The 21,852-nt window shown below is 37.2% G+C and overlaps 2 protein-coding genes and 1 long non-coding RNA gene across 3 annotated transcripts; all 3 read right to left on the bottom strand.

The window, feature by feature from the left end:
- Nucleotides 1-532: 532 nt before the first annotated feature.
- Nucleotides 533-3,759, bottom strand: LOC106874587 (A disintegrin and metalloproteinase with thrombospondin motifs adt-1). The gene has a single exon (XM_014922376.3). The coding sequence runs from the start codon at nucleotides 2,509-2,511 to the stop codon at nucleotides 592-594; it is 1,920 nt and encodes a 639-aa protein (XP_014777862.1). The 5' UTR covers nucleotides 2,512-3,759; the 3' UTR covers nucleotides 533-591.
- Nucleotides 3,760-6,609: 2,850 nt separating this feature from the next.
- On the bottom strand, nucleotides 6,610-7,068 carry LOC149134512 (uncharacterized). Its single transcript, XM_089355937.1, has one exon. It carries the CDS (start codon nucleotides 7,066-7,068, stop codon nucleotides 6,610-6,612), a length of 459 nt encoding a protein of 152 aa, XP_089212063.1.
- A 3,638-nt stretch (nucleotides 7,069-10,706) lies between these two features.
- LOC128248529 (uncharacterized) lies at nucleotides 10,707-20,767 on the bottom strand. The gene is made up of 4 exons (XR_008264703.2): nucleotides 20,681-20,767; nucleotides 20,447-20,589; nucleotides 14,615-14,684; nucleotides 10,707-11,999 (listed from the first exon to the last, which is right to left on the bottom strand). It is a non-coding gene; the product is annotated as an uncharacterized LOC128248529 (long non-coding RNA).
- Nucleotides 20,768-21,852: the final 1,085 nt, after the last annotated feature.

Below are 21,852 nucleotides of genomic sequence, written 5' to 3'. Positions count from 1 at the left end.
AAAATCACTTCTTTAACTTTCTAAAAAATAATAAATTAAACTGATTAGAACTACCAGTGAAGTCATTCTTTTTCTTTTTTCAAATATAAAATATATACGACACACACATTTATATATATATACACACACATAGCATGTATCATGTAGTTATGTGTGTGTGTGTGTGTATAAACACATACATGTATACATGCATACATACACAGATATGTATGTACGTGTATAAGTATACGTTTCTATATGTATGTACGTATGTATGCATGCATGCATATATAACAGAATCTATGATAGTATACATGTATGCATGCATATGTAATAATATCTTGCATGCATTTATAATAGTATCTAAGACTATATTTTCTAAGCAATTTGTCAATTTCTCCTTCCTTTTTTAAAACTATGGTACGGTATGAAGGAAATTTGACTGGCATGTCATGCATGTTGGGTAGCCACAGAGAGACTCCTTCGTATGTTTGTGATGTACAATTAAAGAACAATGTATAAACAGTCATAATAAAAAGATTCACTTATAGGCCTCATTTTGGTTTTCTTGAAAACGATTCGTGGTAACTTAAGAAAACATCTTAATGCTATTTAAATAAACCAAATAATACATTGTAAAATATATAGGTATAAAATTGTCTTGAGGTGATTCGACGAACTGATAGCCTCTAGTCCACAGGTTTCACAGCAATTTTGTTTCATTGAATCGTCATAATATTTACAAAGTTTTTTTCGACATCCATCAAGCTTGTCCCCGAATGTGCAGCTGTCTGCTTTCCTGCGTAGCAAAGCACAAGTCCAGCAACACACAGAAAAGAAGTATTCATTATAACAATAATAATTTCTTCCGAATGTAGCATAATTACACGTAATATTAAGCTCATCGATTACATCGGGTTGTTTATCCCCCAACCAACAACCCATATCAATTTTTGGTGGGTCTCCCTCCGTTGTACAGTGCCCTTTAATGCACCACTTACCGTTGCCACACGTTGTACCTTCTAGTGGCATCATTCCAATACACATGCCTTTCTGGTAACACTTCATATGGATACAAAATCTGTCTGTTGTTTTGAAATTCTCATATTCGCAATTGTATATATTCGATTCGTGTAAAAATCTGTGATAGCATTGTTGACTCGCGCTGAGCCATTGTCCAGGTTTGATTAAGGTATTAAGCTGGTACTCTTGCGCTATGCTTCTTCGCCACAAACAAGCGTACCTCTTGTCGGTGTGACCTTTTTTGACAATACCTAATACGAAGTCTCTCGAACATTCTGAAAAGGAAAACAGGTTTAAGCTTAAATCCGTGTTCTGGAATAATGCAAGGAGTTGAGACATTGTGAATCTGTTTTCGGGGGAACACTCAGTGTCAATCGTATCAAATGGTATTCCAACCGAGCGTCCAATTAACTGGACTGCAGCAAAAGCTGTTCTCAAACTTAACCTTTCAGCAAGTATGCTTATAGAATCACTTGAACAAATTCCGTTTGCCTTGCCGAAATCAAGTGCCTTAACATATGGAATTATGTCTTGTAATGTTATGAATATTATATGGTCCACACCGCTAGTATATTCCTCGCTTGAATGAATCAACCAATTTCTCAAGCGCATCCAAATGTCTTTTGGATCCCTTGTTTTCGATTCAGCAAGAACCAAGTTGTGCACGTGTTCCGTTTTAGTAATAATCATGTAATTACATATTACATTTAAAGAAAAATTTTCAGTAGTCAGAGAATGGAATATATAATGTATCAGTGAAATCAGACTACTATAATATGATTGTAATAATTCGTTCGTTCTTTCTTCTACGTCTTCAACATAAGGTGGTATTATCGACATGAAGTGCGCATATATTGTATAGTCTAGTATAAGTGATAATTCAATATTCAAATTAGCAAAGCCCATGTTTTCTCGCTTTTTCCTAGATTGTGAATAAGGAGGTTTTAAATTAGCCGTATTATTCTCTGAAATACGATCACACGCATTCTGTGATGCTGCTCCTTGCAGAGAGTGTATTGTATGCCGGTGTCCATATTTACCTTGGAATCTTCCGACATCGAGTTTTAAAAAATCAGGATAAAGAACGAAATGGAAACCATTGTAGCAAAACATTCCAGTTAAAAAATATTGTTTGAAAGTTTCGTTTCGTGTTTGCTCTTTTTTACATTGAACTGTAAAATAGCCATTTTCGTTGACGTATATACCAGATGTATTAACACATGTAACGTTATGTTGGATGTGATTCTTCTGAAAACCTTTATAATTTAAGATATACGTATCAAACGATTCATATGTTCTTGAAGATTTTCTCAGTTTTAAAATTATTTCATGTTTATTTGCTTGAACCCTAAAATAAAGTGCATCTTTATTCTGGGTCTTGTTGGTATACGGGATTTTGATATTATATACCCAGGCAGCAAAGGGTTTTGAGCCGTGACTTCCAGCATTTGTTTCACAAAAGTAACAATAAAGAATGCTTAAAAGTAGATAGGCCAGAAATCGCCCCATATGAAAACACTTTTACAAACTCAGCAAATACTCTGTCGATATCACGAACCCTTGGAATATTCCCATTTAGCACAGTTTCTCTTATGACGTCATTTAACCTGACTATAATCTTTCCGTTTTTCTTTGCTGCAGAAAAGAAGAAACACACACATATGCTTACACAAGCGCACGCGCACGCCCCAACCAGGCCGGTTTAACAATAAATATCGCCCGGCTAAATGTAATACAGACCCACCAAATTTAGAAAAATATTATTTTCCACTAAGTTGATCATCGTATATATACTGATAGATAGATAGATAGATAGATAGATAGATAGATAGATAGATATGCATACAGATAGATAGATAGATAGATAGATAGATAGATAGATAGATAGATAGATAGATAGATATGCATACAGATAGATAGATAGATAGATAGATAGATAGATAGATAGATAGATACATTTCTTTTATTAGCCACACAGGGCTCAACGAAGATGGGACAAATACAATGTAGAGCTTTTCTTTTTGGGAGGGGAAAGGAAGGAAAAAAAAAAAAAAAAAAAAAAAATTGGTGGTGTCGATCAAAAGGGATCGTAGGAAGGGAAAAAGGGGCAGTTCGATCAAAAGGGATCGAAAAAAAAAGAAAAGGAAAGGCCGATCAATAGGGATCGTGTATCACACAGTAATGTTCTCGTGTAAAAAGAGGGGAGGACAGTTTAGGTTTAGCCGTGGAAGGAAAAGCCCACGGAAAAGACCACGGTAACCTTGGTCAATATTCTCATTGAAGAAACTATAACAGTAAGTGACTCTCTTTTGCCTTTTTGTTTTATTTTTATTTTTTCTTGTTCATAGGGTTATGCTCAAGATGGCTCCGTCGTTCACACGTGCCATCCTTGCTACATTCACCCATCTTTTTTTTGAAGCATTCACTAGACAAGACTTCCCTTTCTACTCTCAACTTCCTCTTCAGGTAGATAGATAAACATACAGATAGATAGATAGATAAACATACAGATAGATAGATAGATAGATAGATAGATAGATACATTTCTTTTATTAGCCACACAGGGCTCAACGAAGATGGGACAAATACAATGTAGAGCTTTTCTTTTTGGGAGGGGGAAGGAAGGAAAAAAAAAAAAAAAAATTGGTGGTGTCGATCAAAAGGGATCGTAGGAAGGGAAAAAGGGGCAGTTCGATCAAAAGGGATCGAAAAAAAAAGAAAAGGAAAGGCCGATCAATAGGGATCGTGTATCACACAGTAATGTTCTCGTGTAAAAAGAGGGGAGGACAGTTTAGGTTTAGCCGTGGAAGGAAAAGCCTACGGAAAAGACCACGGTAACCTTGGTCAATATTCTCATTGAAGAAACTAGATAGATAGATAGATAGATAGATAGATAGATAGATAGATAGATATGCATACATATACATATATATATATATATATATATATATATATATATATATATATATATATATATATATATATATATATATATATATATATATATATATACCTGCCCGAGCGTCAAACTAATACACCTGCTTATTGTTTATACACCTGTCATCGTCTTGTTTTTTCTGTAAATTTCAACTTTTCAACTATATATATATATATATATATTACAGTTCTATATTTAAGAGATGAGGAATTATGTACATTATTTACATTTGACAGATATTTGTCCTCATCCTGTTTGTTGTTAACACAGCGTTTCGTCTGTAGACAGTTTATTGGTTTCATCCTCTCTTTTCTTCATAATTGGAGTGGACAGTATGTTTTTGGGGTAGTTGTTGCTTAACAGATTGTTACTGAGCTTGACCATTTCTTCATGGTGTGTATCAGGATTGCTACTTATATTCTTTGCTCGATGTTTTAGGCACTGAGCAATCCCTCTCTTTACACTGTATGGATGGTGGGAATTGAAGTTGAGGTATCATCCAGTGAAGGTTAGCTTGCGGTATACGGATGTCCTGAATCCATACTTGGTGCATCTTATTAATACGTCCAGGAATGCCAGCTGATTGTCTGTTTCCTTTTCCATCGTGAACTGTATGGATGGCTTTATTGAGTTCACATGATCTAACAGCACTTGGACATCTTCCTGGTGGGGCCAGAGTATAAAGATGTCATCAACATATCGCAGCCATAAGGTTGGTTTTAGTGGTGTTGATCCTAAAGCCAAATTCTCAAAGTATTCCATGTATATATTGGCTATTATCGGTGATAATGGCGAACCCATAACCCTGTCGATATATATACCAGTGACCATACTGAAGTAGGTTGTTTCTACACAGAAGGTCGACATTTCCAACAAGTTTCATATTGGTATACTAGTGCGTTCTTTTAGATGGGTGTCTGTCACTAGTTTCTCTTGAATCACCGATAATGCTTCACCAGTTGGGACTTTGGTGAACAGGCTTATCACATCAAGACTCACCATCTGGTTGGATTCAATGGGGGTATCCTTGATCAATTCTGTGATGTGGGTGGAATTCTTCACGAACGATGTTGACTTTCATGCTAATGGACTGATTATATCCACCAAGAAGCGGCTCAGTGGATGACATGCTGAACCTCTACAGCCCACTATAGGTCTTAGTGGAATACCATCCTTGTGAATCTTAGGGAGACCATACATGTCTGGTAGTTTACTGTAGTGTTGAGTTAGTTGTTTGTACTTCGTTGGTGTAAAGTGATCCTTGTTCTTGATCAAGATCTGTGACAACTTCCTCTCAGTTTTCATATCACTTCTTCACTTTGCTGTATCAACCATGACTTATAAGACTTGCCTATCTTTTTCGAGTAGTCAAACTTGTTCATCACCACTGTAGCATTTCCCTTGTCCACTGGAAATATTATGATGGAATTGTAACTAACGACCTTTTCTTCCTTAGTGATGTTTGGTTTGAGAAGTTTCGCTTTTTCTAGTACCTGTCTCACTTTCCACCTTAGTTCATCTCCTTGAGCTTTTGATGTCTTTACGGCTATCTCTTCAGTAAGGGCTATTATGTGCAAGTATGGAATGCGCTTGATGGTTGTCGCAAAGTTGAGACCTTTGTTTAGTACGGCTTCTTCAAAGCTTTCTAGACGTCGGCTACTTACATTAATTACTGCTTTCACAGGTGGATGACGGACTTCAGTCTTCATTCTCTGACCTTTGAGTTTCATAAACTTCTTAATCTGGCATGTCTTCACCATTTCAAATTCTTTCATGTACGACTTTTCCAGATCTTGTTGGATTCTCTTTCTATCATCATTTCTGGTTATTTTCCTAATTAATGAAGATAACCTCTCTTTGATTTCGTTATTTAGTTGATTTTTTTTCCAACGGTTGTAATGGATCCTTTCATGGACGAGGGCATATCCTGCCCTTTCCGCTACTCTTCTAGCTTTATATGAATCTACTGGTGTCATTATATTCAAGCCAGGTGGTATTAGCTTTGAGTCTACATCAAAATTAGATGGTTTGAAAGACGAGATAATTTTTCATGGAGTTTCTGTATATATCTCCATTGAAGTCTAATGTCGGCTCCGTACCGATAAGATAATACAGTCCTATATTTAAGAGATGAGGAATTATATACATTATTTACATTATATTAGCTTAAAAGCCGCTCTATTAGGCGGTTTTAAGCTAGCTCCTGCGAAAGGTTCTTGATTGAGCCTTGGGTCCAACAATGACACTTCATACATTGAGTACATACTAAATTTTATTAAAATTTAACAATATTTTTCAAGTAAAAGTTTCCAAAAAAACAATGATTGCAAAGCTGCATGATAAACATTTTTTGTCTTCCCATTCGGGGTCAGTACAAATAGCGTGTTTCCATTCCCAGCCCTTGAACAGCCAACATAGAGCTGGCAGTGAGAAAAACAGGGTTCCATCAGATAAAGCCCAGTTACTTTCAATGATTGTCTTTGGGACTTATCGACTGACATTGCATAGCTCACTCTCACTGGAAATTGAAGTCTTTTGAACTCAAAAGGAAGATCTAGAGGAATTAAGGAATTCTTGGAATTAAAACTCTATACTCCTTCCCTGAACCAGTAAGAATCTCTGCTTCCAAGAGATGAGGAAGCATCTTCTTGTCAATTAACCTTGTTCCATTACAAAGCTTTGGAGGATCCAGATTTCTCAATAGCATAACTGATTCGTTTTCTTTTAGTTCCATCTTGTATGATGACATTCCAGGAGGGATTCAATGAGTTCAGGAACGCTATTGGATAATTCACTGCCTGCTCTTGTTCAACCACAGTTTCGATGGAAAAGTATTCCATGCTTTCTTTTGGAATTTCCTGGAGAAGTTTCAAATTGATGCTATCCACAGTTTGATTCTTGGGGGCTAATATGGCCCTCTCATAAAGCCAGTTTGAATCCATGAAGTGGCGTTTAATGTTAGGATAAACATGGTTAATCAAGTCTTGGATACCTGAGACTGAAACTCCACAACCATTTGGGAGTGAAATATCTCCATTTTGGTCCATTTTAATGGTTCCATTACCAAGCTGAAACAGAAAAGCAGCAAATCTTCCTGCTTCGAGGTCACCTGTGGTTCTAACTCCCATGTTTGTTTTTAGGCTGAGTCTTTGAACATGGCTCCAGATGTAAGAATTTTTCAGGTAAGCATTGATTTCATCAGCTGGAGTTCCTAGGTGTTTCTAATGCTCTTTCTCTCCTCTTGGTAAAAGGATTTGGTGCTCTCCTGAAAGCAGCATGATCAGAAGTTTGAGAGTCCCTAAATATTTGCATATTCTCAGTATTGGAAGCTCTCCTGGCTGCCGTTTGATTTTAGTTTTCATTTGCACGGGACTTTTTTTCCTCGCTGCAGCCTTGGCTCTTTTGATTGCAATCTGGTTCTCTGTTGGCGGAGATTTATTTTTACGAGGCATACTGCGATAGGCAACAATAAACTATAGAATAATTGAAAATTGATCGCTGCATTCAAGTATTGCATTAATATTTAAGCCTACCTTTTAAAAGTTCAACTATAATTCTTCTGCTGCCACTTAATTTAAAGACAATTTGATGTTCGTAGGTCCTTACGTTTAAAATTTACAAGTTTCTTTTTGTTTAAAAAACGAAACCAGATTGACAATATTAAAAAATATTTCAAGATTTAAAAATTATTTAGTTTCACAAATAAATCAAAAGGTGTGAATGTTGTGAGGTATTCCTTTCAAGAAATTTATCTTGTTTTCAGGAGTATACTTAACTAGTAACACCATGATTCTCTTAGTTGCAAGTTTATTTTTTTGTCGTTCTAGAATTCCTCTTTGAAAGTCCGTTTTTCTTTAAGGCAATAGCCTCCTCCTTTTTCAGTGTCTCAATCAATTTCCAAATAGAGATGTGTTGTCACGATAATGAATGTTGCAAAGTATTGTGCAATCCCTTTAAACTGTTCTTAGATCTAAGCAACTTATTTATAATCCTTTCTCGAACATTCCAAGACTCGATAGAAAAAATTGATTCCGTCCCTATCCCTCTTCGGCCTCTTGCTTGGCCAATGTATGCCATTTCAAAATAGGCGGTAAATTCTGGAGGCAAATCACAATCATCGGGCAAGTCAATAAAACCGTCGACAACGTCAATTAAAGAAAGAAATGATAATGCGGAAAAACATCTAATTTTCAAATTGAATACTTCATCTTCTCTCTACCATTGTCTTAATCCTAGATTGCAGGTTTTTTTAAGAATAGACTTCGATAAATGAAAGAGACGTGAACTTATTGTTACTTTTAAAAGCTTTTCTACAAAACCTTTCTGGGCTCCTATTTCAAAGTCTGTCAGCAAAGATTTTGAATTAAGTTGCGGTTTGAGTTGCAACAAAAATGTGAATAGACAAACATATGTTTCCTTTGCCTTACCTGGAAGAAGGGAAAAAATTCTGGGAATGCTAAATGTACTTTCTTGTATATAGATATAATACAGTAGATAATATATTGATGGACTGACTTTAAAGGTACCATCTACAGCCCATTTAGGAAAATTTATCAAATCTTCTAAGCCATCTTCCGTCGCAAATATTAGTATTTTATTCTCGCCATCGATGCTAGAATCAAATGCAAGGAATTTCTCTCCAGTTGCAAGAAAACAATAGAATTCTGGTTTCTTGAAATTATCCCTTTGCTGTGGAATTGGTGGTACGTTTTGTGTTTTTTGTCTCCATCGATGTACATTTCTTCCCATTGATGGTAAAGAGGGCAGGTGGGTAATTGAAAACTGATCTCCATTAGTGATCATAGCTCCACTAAGACTTCTTGCTGGTTCGCGTACTGAAATTGAAGTAGTTTTTAACTCAGGCATAACTTCTTATGCTCTAACTTTAGCAGCTGAGGATCCATAGTTATGTTCATTATATCGTATCGGGACTGAGTCATTCACTGTATGTATTCTTGCTTTGTAAGATCGCTCTACATATCTCCAGTATGTTTTTGTTTCATCGGAGTTTTTCTTATGATAATGGTAGCTGTAATTTTCCTCATAAACATATATCTTTTCACCAGTGTTAGATTTTCTAAACTTAGCCATGGGTTTCGAATAAAACTTTGAATTATAAAATCCCGAATGTATCAAACGTTTTCAATTCGCACTGCTCGAGTTAACAAAAATTGCTAGCATAAATTTCTTTCGCTTTTAAAAAAGAAGAATATGCCTTTTGTGTTGATGTACAATTATGGTAACTACCTATTTGATTAACGAGCTATAACGAGCAACTGTTGGAAAGTATACTCCTGAAAAGATAAGTGTACTAAGAAGTAAACGTAAAACATTCTTTTTATGATAAAAGATTACCAGAGGTACGCATTTGCCCAGGAACGCAAATGTCCAGAGACGCAATTGTCTGGCACGCAATTGTTCGGGATGTAAATGTCCAGCATGTAACTCTCCGTCCACCATACGATCCCTGTTCGTCGATTTTTACGTTGGCTGAAGCGAAGAAACAGCGTGCTTCCGTGAAATTCTGTTTCCTGCTGAGGAAAACGGTGGCCGAAACAGTTGTCCGGCTTCAAACAGCTTATAAGGACGCTGCCATGAGCAAAACACTGCTCACTTTAGTACATCCCGCTCCGTACCATTTTCTTTACATATCTTTCAACCTTAGTGCCTTTCAAACTATCACCCTCATCTCCCACATATTCCTTCCTTACATTCTTATCACTTCCTTCTATCCCTCCCCTATTCCTTTTATCTTGATAGCTCTCCTCTCCCATCTCCCTCACAATATCTTGACCACCATCTAGCATTCTTTTTTTTTTTTCATTTTCTTGTCTTTCTTTCTTCTTTCCTTTTGACTAATACCATTCCCCTCCTAATATACATATCTATTCTCTTCTCCCTATCTACTTACCCCTACCAGTACGTTCTCAAAATTTCATTCACACCCTTTGAATGAGAAGCACATGGAATTTATGTCTCCACACTATCCATTTGTAATAACAAAATATGAACTCCTATCGGAATCTACTTATCATGAACAAGAAACATTTCTACCCATTCTACACAGCAATTTCCTTGGATAACGGAACTGCAACTGTAACATCCAACATATATTTTTATTTTTATTGTTATTCTCTTATTTCCCTGTATAGTTCTTATATCCATATTTCTCCAAAATAACTTCTCATATTGAACTCTACTATTTCCCTTCAGTTAACTCTCTCATATCGTCTCTGATGGAGGGATATCCCTAATATCCCAGAAACAGCTGTAGGACTACCTTTCTCTTTATAAATGTCCTATAAATTCCACACATCCTTTGCCTTGTTGTCTCATTTTATTTAACATATATATGCTCACACAAGACCCGCATTAGACTCCTCACTTGTATTATTATTGAACTGAGAGTCTAACTTCGGTCCTCCTGTAGCATTTACATAGCCTTACCTGCCATCTTGGATCTTCTGGATACCAATACCTCTCATATATATGTATATATATATATATATATATATATATATATATATATATATATATATATATATATATATATATATATATATATATATGTAAACAAACCTTCTAACGGTCACTGACCATGTAACATCTCTGCTCGTAAGTTACCTCATCATTTCGCTTTTGTCTTGCTATTACATGTTTTATTATGAACTCCCTGAAGAGAAATATATGAGGAACCCCAACAGCTCTTTCTTCTTTGTGAAAGAGCTCTCATTTATCTTGAAACATGTGTAGGAATTAAAGGAACTTTTATTGACATGCGTTTTGCTCCATTTATTATTATTATCCATATATATGTGTGTGTGTGTGTGTGTGTGTGTGTGTGTGTGTGTACATATGAGAAGGGATGACCACTAAGTGGACATCCATTACGCTAGAGATAGACCATCTACGGTCAAACCATAAAAGAAAAGAATGTTCTCTCGGGAAATTCAGCGCACACCAGAACATGAACGAGCAAGACAAGTGAAAATATACAAAATAAAGAATTAATCGTAGACCAGGTTTCGCACATTAATGGATTAATGTAATTTTTACTTACACAACCCATCCGTGGCTCATCAGTACGACCGTTCAATTCAATATGATTTGCAGGACAATATACGAATTGTCCACATAAAATTAGACATGTGTACAGTTTCACCGATTACATTGGAGTTATTTTCAAAAGTCCCAGCTTTGGCACGCTAAATATCAGAAACAATTCTGCAGAAGATAATTCACTGCAGTAACCGTCGCCTGTTAGAGAATTTAGATGAAGGTAGGTTAGATAGTAGTAAGGGAAGGCAGGTCAGGGGTAAATCAAGAAAGAGGGAAAAAGAGAGAAGAGGAAAGGAAAAGAAAAGAAAAAAAGTGACAAGGAGCCCCATCTCCCATAAATAAAGAGTCTTCTTTAATCATTTCACAACTGGAGAAGATTGGAAAGAGTTCTTTCTGCAATGTGAACATATATTTATCTCAGTTTATGACCATCACAGAATAGCTGCCATGTTTCATTGTTGGCTGCAATTTTTTCACATCAAATTCTTTGATCACAGAGTCTCTAGAGCCACACTCGACCACTGTCAGGAAACACAGCAAATCTGAACTCATCAGAAAATATGACAAGGTTCCAAAATGCTAGTGGCCTCTCCACTATCTCGCTGGCCCAATTTTTCTCCACTAGATATTGGCTGGTCGAAGAAGTGGCTTCTTTCTTGCTACTCTGTCATAGTAACTAAGTTTGTGGAGATACTTAACAGACGTTCTGGGACTGACATCAACTTGTTCTGCTATGTCAGAGGCCCTGCAATGAGGATTATCCTCCACACATTTCTTAGCAAAGAGAAGGGTCCTGTCAGAGGGACCTGGTTGATCTGGGTGAGGTGATGTGGACTCCTTCCTGTCGCTGGTGAACTGCACGATCACTCTATTGACTGTAGAAAGTGGGATTTTACGCAATGTCTACCTTCAGAATAACCCACAATATGGCCTCTTTGAAATTCAGACAGTTCCAAGGCTTCTTTTGTATATGGCATGATTAAACAGTCACATATAGAACCTGAAATGTAAAATTGTCAATTAATAAAAAAAAATATAAACATTTACAAGTCAGAGTATACATAAAACGATGTTTTATGAGGTGTCTATTTACTTCTGTCATGTCTGTGTATTTGTGTGTGCGTGTGTACATGTGTGTGTGTGTGTATGTGTGTGTACAACGGGCTGCTTTCAGTTTCTGTCAACCAAGTCCACTCACAAAGCTTTGTGAAACGTGCACCTACAGTAGAAGGTAAGGTGTCACGCAATGGGATTTGAACCCAGAACCATGTTGTTGAGAAACAAACTTCTTACCACACAGATACACTTTTTATCTTTCAGCCAGAAAGAAAGACAGTACCAATGAGTCTCTACAAGGTCCTCTAAGACTGCCAAAGTATCAAGTAGTGATATTAAACTGGGCAATAGATTAAGCTTGCCACACAAGGTATACGCATTCACAAACACACATACAAGCATACACACAAACACATACCTATATTTATACAAATATATCTTTTATCTTTTACAGTTTTCAGTCACTAGACTGCGGTCATGTTGAGGCACCGCCTTCAAGACTTTTAGTTGAACGAATCAACTCCAGTATATATTTTTTTTAAACTCTCCCACACAGTGGAGAGATTTCACCGCTGCTTGAAGGAATTCCTCACAACTAGACTTAACGGACCCAACTGGATTGACCAACTTCCATGGGTGATGCTGGGAATCTACACCACCCCAAAGGGAGACCTCGACACTTCTTCTGCAGAAATTGTGTACAGTAACCCACTTACGATGCCAGGGGAGTTTCAGTTTCCATTTACCAATCTAAGTCACTAAGCTTGGTCTACACAGGGCCACAGCAGAAGACACTTACCCAAGGTATCATGCTGTAGGACTGAACCCATAACCACAACCACGTGGTTAGGAAGAAAACTTCTTAACTACACAGCCATGCCAGCACCAATTGAACTCAAAATTTTCTCTATGGAAATATGGTGCTGTCTAACCAACAAATCCATATTTGGAAATACAATTATGTGGCCAATGCTAATAACATGTAACAGGCACCCATGCCAGTGACATGTAAAAAGCACCCATTACACTCTTGGAGTGGTTGGCATTAGGAAGGGCGTCCAGCCATAGAAACCATGCCAAATCAGACTGGAACCTGGTGCAGCTCTCCAGATTACCAGTTCCGGTCAAACCGTTTCACCCATGCCAGCATGGAAGGCAGATGCTAAGGCTTACTGCTGTCCATTTGTTTTACAAGTCAAAAGATTTATAGAATATTCTAGAAAGAAATCGTTTGTAGAAAGCCTACATTTTGACCTCTTTCTTAAGGCTGAACTGAGATATGACAGGAATCTATGTCAAATAACATTGTGACTGGCACGCCGTCAGTTTGACGACAAGGGTCCCAGTTGATCCAGTCAATAAAACAGCCTGCTCATGAAATTAACATGCAAGTGGCTGAGCACTCCACAGGCATGTGTTGTGTACCCTTAACATAGTTCTTAAGGAGAGTCAGCATGACACAGAGTGTGACAAGGCTGACCCTTTGAAACACAGGTACAACTCATTTTTGCCAGCTGAGTGGACTGGAGCAATGTGAAATAAAGTGTCCTGCTCAAGGACACAACATGTCGCTGGGAATAGAACTCATGATCTTTTGATCATGAACTGAATACCCTAACCCTAACCCTAACCCTAACCCATGGGCCTTCATAATAGCATTGTAATTTTAAATGAAATCTCTATACTCACCTATCTTCAATACACATTTAGACAACACAGAGCTGATATTAAGCAAACATCACTGTATATGGCAGTTAAATTAGGTAAATGTAATCAGGATTTTAACCCTTTAGCATTTAAACAAGCCATATCTGGCCCAAATATTCTACCTGTTTTTTATGTTCAAACCAGCCAGATTTGGCCTCTCACACCTACCCTGTCATTCTAACAATAAAAGGACCTCTTTGGTCATGAATGGCTATGGGATTACACCTAGAAAGTTACCCTCCAAGGCATGAGTCTGGGCAAGATTGTTTTTGGAAGACGATCAGTTGCCCATGCATACCAGCCTCCCCTCTCCATGCCCCTAATGTTATCCAAGAGAAAGTTAAAGGCTGATACAGCTTGGTACCAGTGATGTCGAAACTCATTTCTACAGCTAAATGAACTGGAGCAACGTGAAACAAAGTGTCTTGCTCAAGAACACAACTCACAGCTCGGTCTGGGAATCAAACTCACTACCTCATGATTGTAAGCCTGGCGCTCTAACCACTGAGCTATGTGCCTTCACCATTCTAAAAATATATATTCACATCCAGAAAGGTAAATATGAAAAAAAATATACTAAAAAAAATTACGATAAAATATATTATTTCTGAGGTATTTCAGGTACAAGCAAACATCCCTAGGGTTTTAATATTATTAATATATATATATATATATATATATATATATATATATATATATATATATATATATACATATGTGTATCTATGTGTTTTTGTGTCTGCATTTGTCCCCCCACCCACCATCACTTGACAACTGATTTTGGTGTTTTTACATCCCCATAGCATAGTGGTTTGGCAAAAGAGACTGATAGAATAAGTACTAGGCTCTTACAAAGAATAAATCCTGGGTTTGATTTCTTCAACTAAAACCCTTTAAGGTGGTGCTCCAGCATGGCTGCAGTCTGAAACAAATAACAGAATAACAGAGTAACATTAAATTATTAAGATTGTTTAAGATATTAAATCATCAAAATTTCAGCAGTTTTTTTAATAATTTTACACAAAATTTTATTAAGAACTGTCTACAGCTTGGATATTATGAGAGCTGAGACTAAAAAGTGTTGAATTTAAAATACATTTGGGATGGGACAGGCAGATATGTAACTAAAGTTAATGCATTAAACAAACTGAATGATCTATATCCCTTCATAAAGGTAGCGATAAAAATAGAAAACACTTTGGTCTAATAACATTGGGATATATACAAAATTCAGACCATACATTATTATTTCATTCAGTGATATACAAGGAGGGATTGTCTTAAACATTTTCAAGAACTGTCACACAAAATGCAATTAAGTTTCAGGAAAAAATATTCAAATTATAAAGCAAATTCTTCTGTTAAGTATTGCAAAGAACTACCAGCATTTCAAGTTGAATCAACAGAGTCCAATTTGTTAATATTGATTAGAGACTATCTCTAGACATTCAGTAATATTTGTATATTGCCTGATTCATTAAACCAGATATATTGATCAGAAGTAAAATATTAATCAAATTCATAGGAAAAGTAAGAGAAGCGTACAGAATCTATTATGTACTAAAATTAGAATCCTTTGTTTCATATTTGAAATGTTGGTTGCAGTAATCAACTGCTTTTATATTAGTTTCAAATTTGGGCACAAAGCCAACAATTTCTGTAGAGGGGAAGTTGATTATATTGACCGCCCCCCCCACCCCCAGTACTCAACTGGTACTCAAATGGTACTTATTTTATTGACCCTGAAAGGATGAAAGGTAAAATTGATCTTGGTAGAATTTGAACTCAGAACGAATGTAAAGATGGATGCTTCTAAGCATTTTTGCCCAGCATGCTAATGATTCTGCCAGCTCACCACCTTGACAACTGATCATCTGCACATTACGACTAAGATAGATCTTTCAAAGAATATCCATGTCACTACTAGATCAAGAGAATCATCATCAATTTACATTCATTTTTCCAAGTCTGCATGAGTTAGTAGATTCCTCTCCAACATGGCTTCCATTAATTTGTTTCATTTTTTTGCTATTTCCTTTGTCAGGTTCAACATCCTGAGATCAGATTTTACCACTTCTGTCTATGTCTTCTTCGGTGTTACTCTGCCACTGGTTCCTTCCACATGGATCTCCTAAAACTTTACATACACATTGCATACCCATGCCAATACAGTCCCCTCTCTTACAGATATCTGATTCGTCTTATATCCAGATTTTCTCTCAGCTCATCTTATAATATTTTATTTGTTACACACTAACATTACACATCCAACAAGGCATGCTTGTTTCATTTCTCCTCAACTTTCACAATTCTGCATTCGGTAACCACATCTCACTAACATGCAGTATTATAGTCCTTACTTGAGCATCATACAGTCAACCTATCACTCAAAGAGAGAACCTTCTGGGCAGCAGAGAAAACATTTTCCACCTTATTGTAACTCTGGTTGCTATGCTTTCAGCAAACCCTCTCTATTGACAATTTGGTCACCTATATAACAGAAGTTATCAACTATTTCTGAAGAGCCTTCTAGGCATTGCATAGAATTTATTCTACTGGAGCTCTGACTGCTAACTAATTACTATACCCCTATCACAAGCAAAGTCATTATTCACTGCCTGCCTTTAATTTCATTATATATTTTGTGCAACCACAGATCACATTGGGGACATGTATGAAATTTCTCCCCATCCTTTTTCTGTATATTGAGCAAAGTTATTTCCAGAGCCCTCTCCTTTTTTATTCTGATGAAAATTTTAGATTAAATTTACTCTGAAGTTTCTTGCTACAAAGTTTTGTTTCCATGTCTGGAATTTCCACTTAACATCCTCTTCATGGGTTGACAATGAAGGAGTGATGCTAGAACTGTAAAATCTTTCTTCTTATTAATAACTGCATTATTATTAATAAGAATGTTAGCAATGATATAATATTGGTTACACAGTGATTTAATAGAGTTGTAAAAGAATAGGAAATATACGATGTGTTGTTTGTTCTGGCTTTGTGTGCTCTGAGTTCAAATCCCATCAAGGGATTCCCATAACACTTTAAGATTTTTTAAATGTTATCTAAAATTATGGGTAAAGAAAGAAATAGTAAAAAATGTTTGAAAATGGGGGTGGGGGTCAAATTGCTGAGGGTTCCACCCCACCCCGTTTTCTGGACCCAAAAATGGGTTTTGTTGCATATTAGGAGGTCACCGGAATTCAGTCAACGAAAAAAAATATATATATATTTCCACTTTTCTCTCCGAACAAAAATAAGGAGTTTGCAGCATATTAGGATATCAGCGTACTTGATTCCATGCAAAAAAATCCGGGGTTTTTTTTTTTTTTCTTAATGAAAATTTACCAAACTTGTCAAGACATCATTTTAGAAATCTGTTTCTAATATGCGAGTTAAATGCTATAAGAAAGCAAAAATATTTCGATTGTCGAGTGTATTGGTATGTAATTTTTATTTTGAATAACTCCAGAAGTTAACCAACTCGAAAATTTCTATCAACAGACAGTGGTGAATGTACTAAGGGAGATTACTTGTTATAGCAATTCTCTCCCTTGACTTCACACGATGTCGAAAGTAGCAGCCAAATTTCTTTCAAAGTTGCCATTGTTAACATGATCAATGAATATTCTGAATAAACTAATCCTTAATAGAGTCGGAGCTTCTTCAGAAACGTACCTCTCCAATTAAACCAAATGCAATGACGAAAATGCCCATTTATCAATGTACTGCACACCGTGGATCTGTTCATGGATCTACATATTGTGGATCGGCTCATTCAAGGAAAGAGAAAGAACATCTTTTAGTCGCATTTGGAGTATGTCACCGACAGGTTTAAATTTATGTTATTCGATCTATATTCAATGAAGTAATAACGCTATTTTTTTTTTTTTTCATAGACATAATTGTATTTAAAGTGATGTTTAATGCGGAAAATAAGAATAAACTTACACAGAGTAATATTTTTATAATTAAAATAAACATAAAGTTATCTGAAATTATTTATGATGTTCACATCGGGAAAAATGGCGATGAACCAGCATAATCGTTAACACGCTGGATAAAATGCTTAGCGGCATTTCGTTCGATTTTTAAGTTTTGAATTCAAATCTCGCCGAGGGGTCGGTAAAATAAGTACCAGTTGAGCACTAGGGTCGATGTAAACGACTTACCCCCTCCCCCGAAATTGCTGGGCTTGTGCCAAAATTCGAGATTAATATTTACTATGGAAATAATCCAAATCTCAGCAAGGTTGACTTCGCTTTTTATTGTTCGGGAATCGTTAAAATTATTACCATTCCAAGTGTTGGAGATTACTATAAGATACTATTTCCTCTCCCAACTAAATTTCTCGTCTTGTTCCTGTATAAGGATTCGATATTTGATATAGGAATATATTTATTTAATGTCTTTGTTGGTATTTTAAATGATGACACACTACTTAATATTTAGAAAAAAATATCTTTTAAATATTTACAATTAAAATAAGGCGGTGAGCCGGCAGAATTGTTAGCGCGTCTGAGTTCATATTCCGCCGAGATCGACTTTGCCTTTGTTCCTTTCAGGGTCGATAAAATAGTTACCAGGTGAACACTGGGGTGCATATAATCGAATTACCTCTTCCCCCCGAAATTGCTGGTCTTGTGCCAAAATGTGAAGCCAATATTTACAATTAAAATGAAGGTATATAACATTTATTATTAATGTTCAATCATAATCTAAATCTACAAAGAAGTAGAAATGCTGAAAATGTTCTAAGGACGTATATAGACAAAGCAAGAAAAAATTCAAAGTATTTATCATTTAAAGTAGAAATAAAGCAAAAGGAAACTAGTTTTGGTTTCCAAAATATACAACAATCCCTATGAAGAGTACACAGTTGATAAAAGAAATTGGATAACAACAGCGAAAATTAGTGAAAGCTATGGTTGTGGTGGGGTTTACTTGTTAGTATAACGAGTTGTCATTAGAGCGCGAATATAGCTTGACATGTACTATGTTTTCGGTAATTTTGTTTTTAGGTACCTGTGTAGTCCAAGTAGAGTCATAGACAACCTCTGGGCTCCGTTACCCTTAACCCAGTGGCATATCTAGGATGTGACAGCCGAATTTGAGAGAAAGAGTGGCACACATTTTCATCCTAGTAGATCGCTCATTTAGGACTGAGTAGATTAACATAGCGTGAAATAAAATGCTTTCCTCCAAGACGCAACCCATAGTCCGACCCAAGAACTGAACCCACGATCTTGTGATCGCTAGTCGAACATCTTTAATGACTAGGCGATGTGCCTTCACTTAACAGAATGTCATACTGCAATATTCTTTTCTAGATCAACGCCAGTACGCCGAAAGGATGAAAGGCAAAGTCGACCTCGGTGGAATTTGAACTCAGAACGTAAAGACAGGCGAAGTAATACTGAAGTATTGTAAATATTGTTGAATTAAATTTTTCATTCCGAAAACTCGAGACGTTTGAGGATTTGAATCGCTGACAACAAAGATTTTCTTATCGTTGGCATCCTATCTCGCTGAAGTATCTGCTGATGCCCATGAGAGTACGTGGAGGGCCCATCGCTTCGGTCGTACGATCACCTATGGTAATAGCGTGGGTGTCTTGTTTTGTCTCATTGAAAAGTTGGTGTTGGCACTCCGTCGCTTACGACGTCGAGGGTTCCAGTTGATTCGATCAACGGAACAGCCTGCTCGTGAAATTAACGTGCAAGTGGCTGAGCACTCCACAGACACGTGTACCCTTAATGTAGTTTTCAGGGATATTCAGCGTGACACAATGTGACAAGGCTGACCCCTTTGAATTACATGCACAACAGGAAGTAAGAGTGAGAGAAAGTTGTGGTGGAAGAGTACAGCAGGGTTCATCACCATCGCTTGCCGGAGCCTCGAGGAGCTTTAGGTGTTTTCGCTCAATAAACACTCACAACGCCCGGTCTGGGAATCGAAACCGCGATCCTATGACCGCGAGTCCGCTGCCCTAACCACTGAGCCATTGCGCCTCCACGCACTGAAAAGTTACCACAGGGATAACTGGCTTGTGGCGGCCAAGCGTTCGCAGCGACGTCGCTTTTTGATACGGGAACTCTACTATTTCTTGATGCGTTGTATATTGACTTGGCCACGTGCCTTCACTGAAATATTGTAATTTATTGTTGAATTACATTTTTCATACAGAAAACTTCGGGACGTTTTGTGCTGTCTCAATGAATTTTATGCGAGAACTTTAAAATTCCCCTGGTGCATTGTATATTTGACAGCGTGTACATGTATTTTTTTAAAATCCATTTCCAGAGTGAAAACCGTAATGACAAGAGTAGCACCAAACACAAATATCACGCATATTAAACGATTATTTGCAACACAAACTTCAGTGTTAATGAACCAACGAGGAGAGCTTTTACATGCTAGAAAGAACGACCAAATATCCTATGAATCATAATCGATTGTCTTAAAGCTGGGCCAATGCCTTGAAGCATTTTTAGTTGTTTTTTTTTTTGTTCCTTGTTTTTTTTCTTCTTTTTTGTTAAACATGGTACTTATTTAATTGGTCATTTTTGCCAAACCGCTAAGTTACAGGGACGTAAACACACCAACACCGGTTGTTAAGCGGTAGTGAGGGACAAACTCACGCGCACACACATGTATATATACATACGACAGGCTTCTTACAGTTTCCGGCTACCAAATCCACTCACAAGACTTTGGTCGGTCCAAGGCTATAGTAGAAGACACTTGCCCAAATTGTTACGCAATGGGACTGCGGAACCATGCGGTTGGGAAGCAAATTTCTTACCACACAGCCACGCCTGCGCCTATAGATAATAAAAGGATAATTGTGAATAATGTCATCCCTAATATAAAACAGATCGAAATTGGGACTAGTAATAACGAGACTACTCATACAGTTGGATTGCATACTGGTTGATTAGACGAGAGTATAGTTGAAGACGCCAAAACTTAGAATCCACTAGATGCACTATAAGGGAGATAACTCGTACTACGACCACATAATATTTACAAGCTAAGGGAGATAACTTGTTAAACAATTACAGTGAAAGACTTAATTTGTTTATTTTTACCAGTAACTTTTATTGAATGAAGAAAGAAAAAAAGATAACGGCCCACGTATTTACAGGTTCCTTGCAAAAATTGATGCCATTTATATTCAGCTCGAATATCTTTTATGACGGAACGTCATGAAAAACGGTTGTCCGGAAAAGTTGCAGTTCAGAGGAGAACGCTAGGTCTAAAGTGGTCTGTACAAGACACGGTAGGGGGTAATGGATGTTTGGCAAAATTGGGGAAATATGAGATGATGTGTAACTAGATATCTCATAGGAACAAAGACCATTGCATTAGCGGTAAAACAAGCAGTTAGGGCAGACAACAGACGTCAGTGGGTAAGGAGTTGTGGTGCGCTGCGGAGTGCCAAACTGCCGGATGGATTTCATTTGAATGTCGGGTAGGAAAGTGGTTCTCAAAGCGACAAATACCAGCCACACCTCTAAAAATATTACTGGCGCTCTTCCCTCCGCTTTATGAATTCTTTTGGAAGAGGGCCAGCAGCTTTTGAGAGGAGAAAGTAAGTTGATTACATGCAGTACAGGTGTACTTGACGTAATCGACTTAATGCAAAGTTTAGTACACTAATACTTAGTGTAATCGTTGTTGTTGGCACTCCGTCGTTTACGACGTCGAGGGTTCCAGTTGATCCGATCAACGGAACAGCCTGCTCGTGAAATTAACGTGCAAGTGACTGAGCACTCCACAGACACGTGTACCCTCAACGTAGTTCTCGGGGATATTCAGCGTGACACAGAATGTGACAAGGTTGGCCCTTTGAATTACACGCACAACAGAAACAGGAAGTAAGAGTGAGAGAAAGTTGTGGTGGAAGAGTACAGCAGGGTTCGCCACCATCCCCTGCCGGAGCCTCGTGGAGCTTTTAGGTGTTTTCGCTCAATAAACACTCACAACGCCCGGTCTGGGAATCGAAAGCGCGATCCTATAATCGCGAGTCCGCTGCCCTAACTACTGGGCCATTGCGCCTCCACTTAGTGTAATCAACTTGATGT

Source organism: Octopus bimaculoides, chromosome 8 (genome assembly GCF_046866305.1).
Source record: "Octopus bimaculoides isolate indiv1 chromosome 8, ASM4686630v1, whole genome shotgun sequence".
NCBI lineage: Eukaryota > Metazoa > Mollusca > Cephalopoda > Octopoda > Octopodidae > Octopus > Octopus bimaculoides.
The sequence above is the reverse complement of the archived record's forward strand: the minus strand, read 5'-3'. Positions and strand labels throughout refer to the sequence as shown.

What these genes read in the sequence shown, in the direction of transcription:
- LOC106874587 (XM_014922376.3), bottom strand. Translation starts at nt 2,511, where the DNA reads ATGGGGCGATTTCTGGCCTATCTACTTTTAAGCATTCTTTATTGTTAC.
- LOC149134512 (XM_089355937.1), bottom strand. Translation starts at nt 7,068, where the DNA reads ATGGGAGTTAGAACCACAGGTGACCTCGAAGCAGGAAGATTTGCTGCT.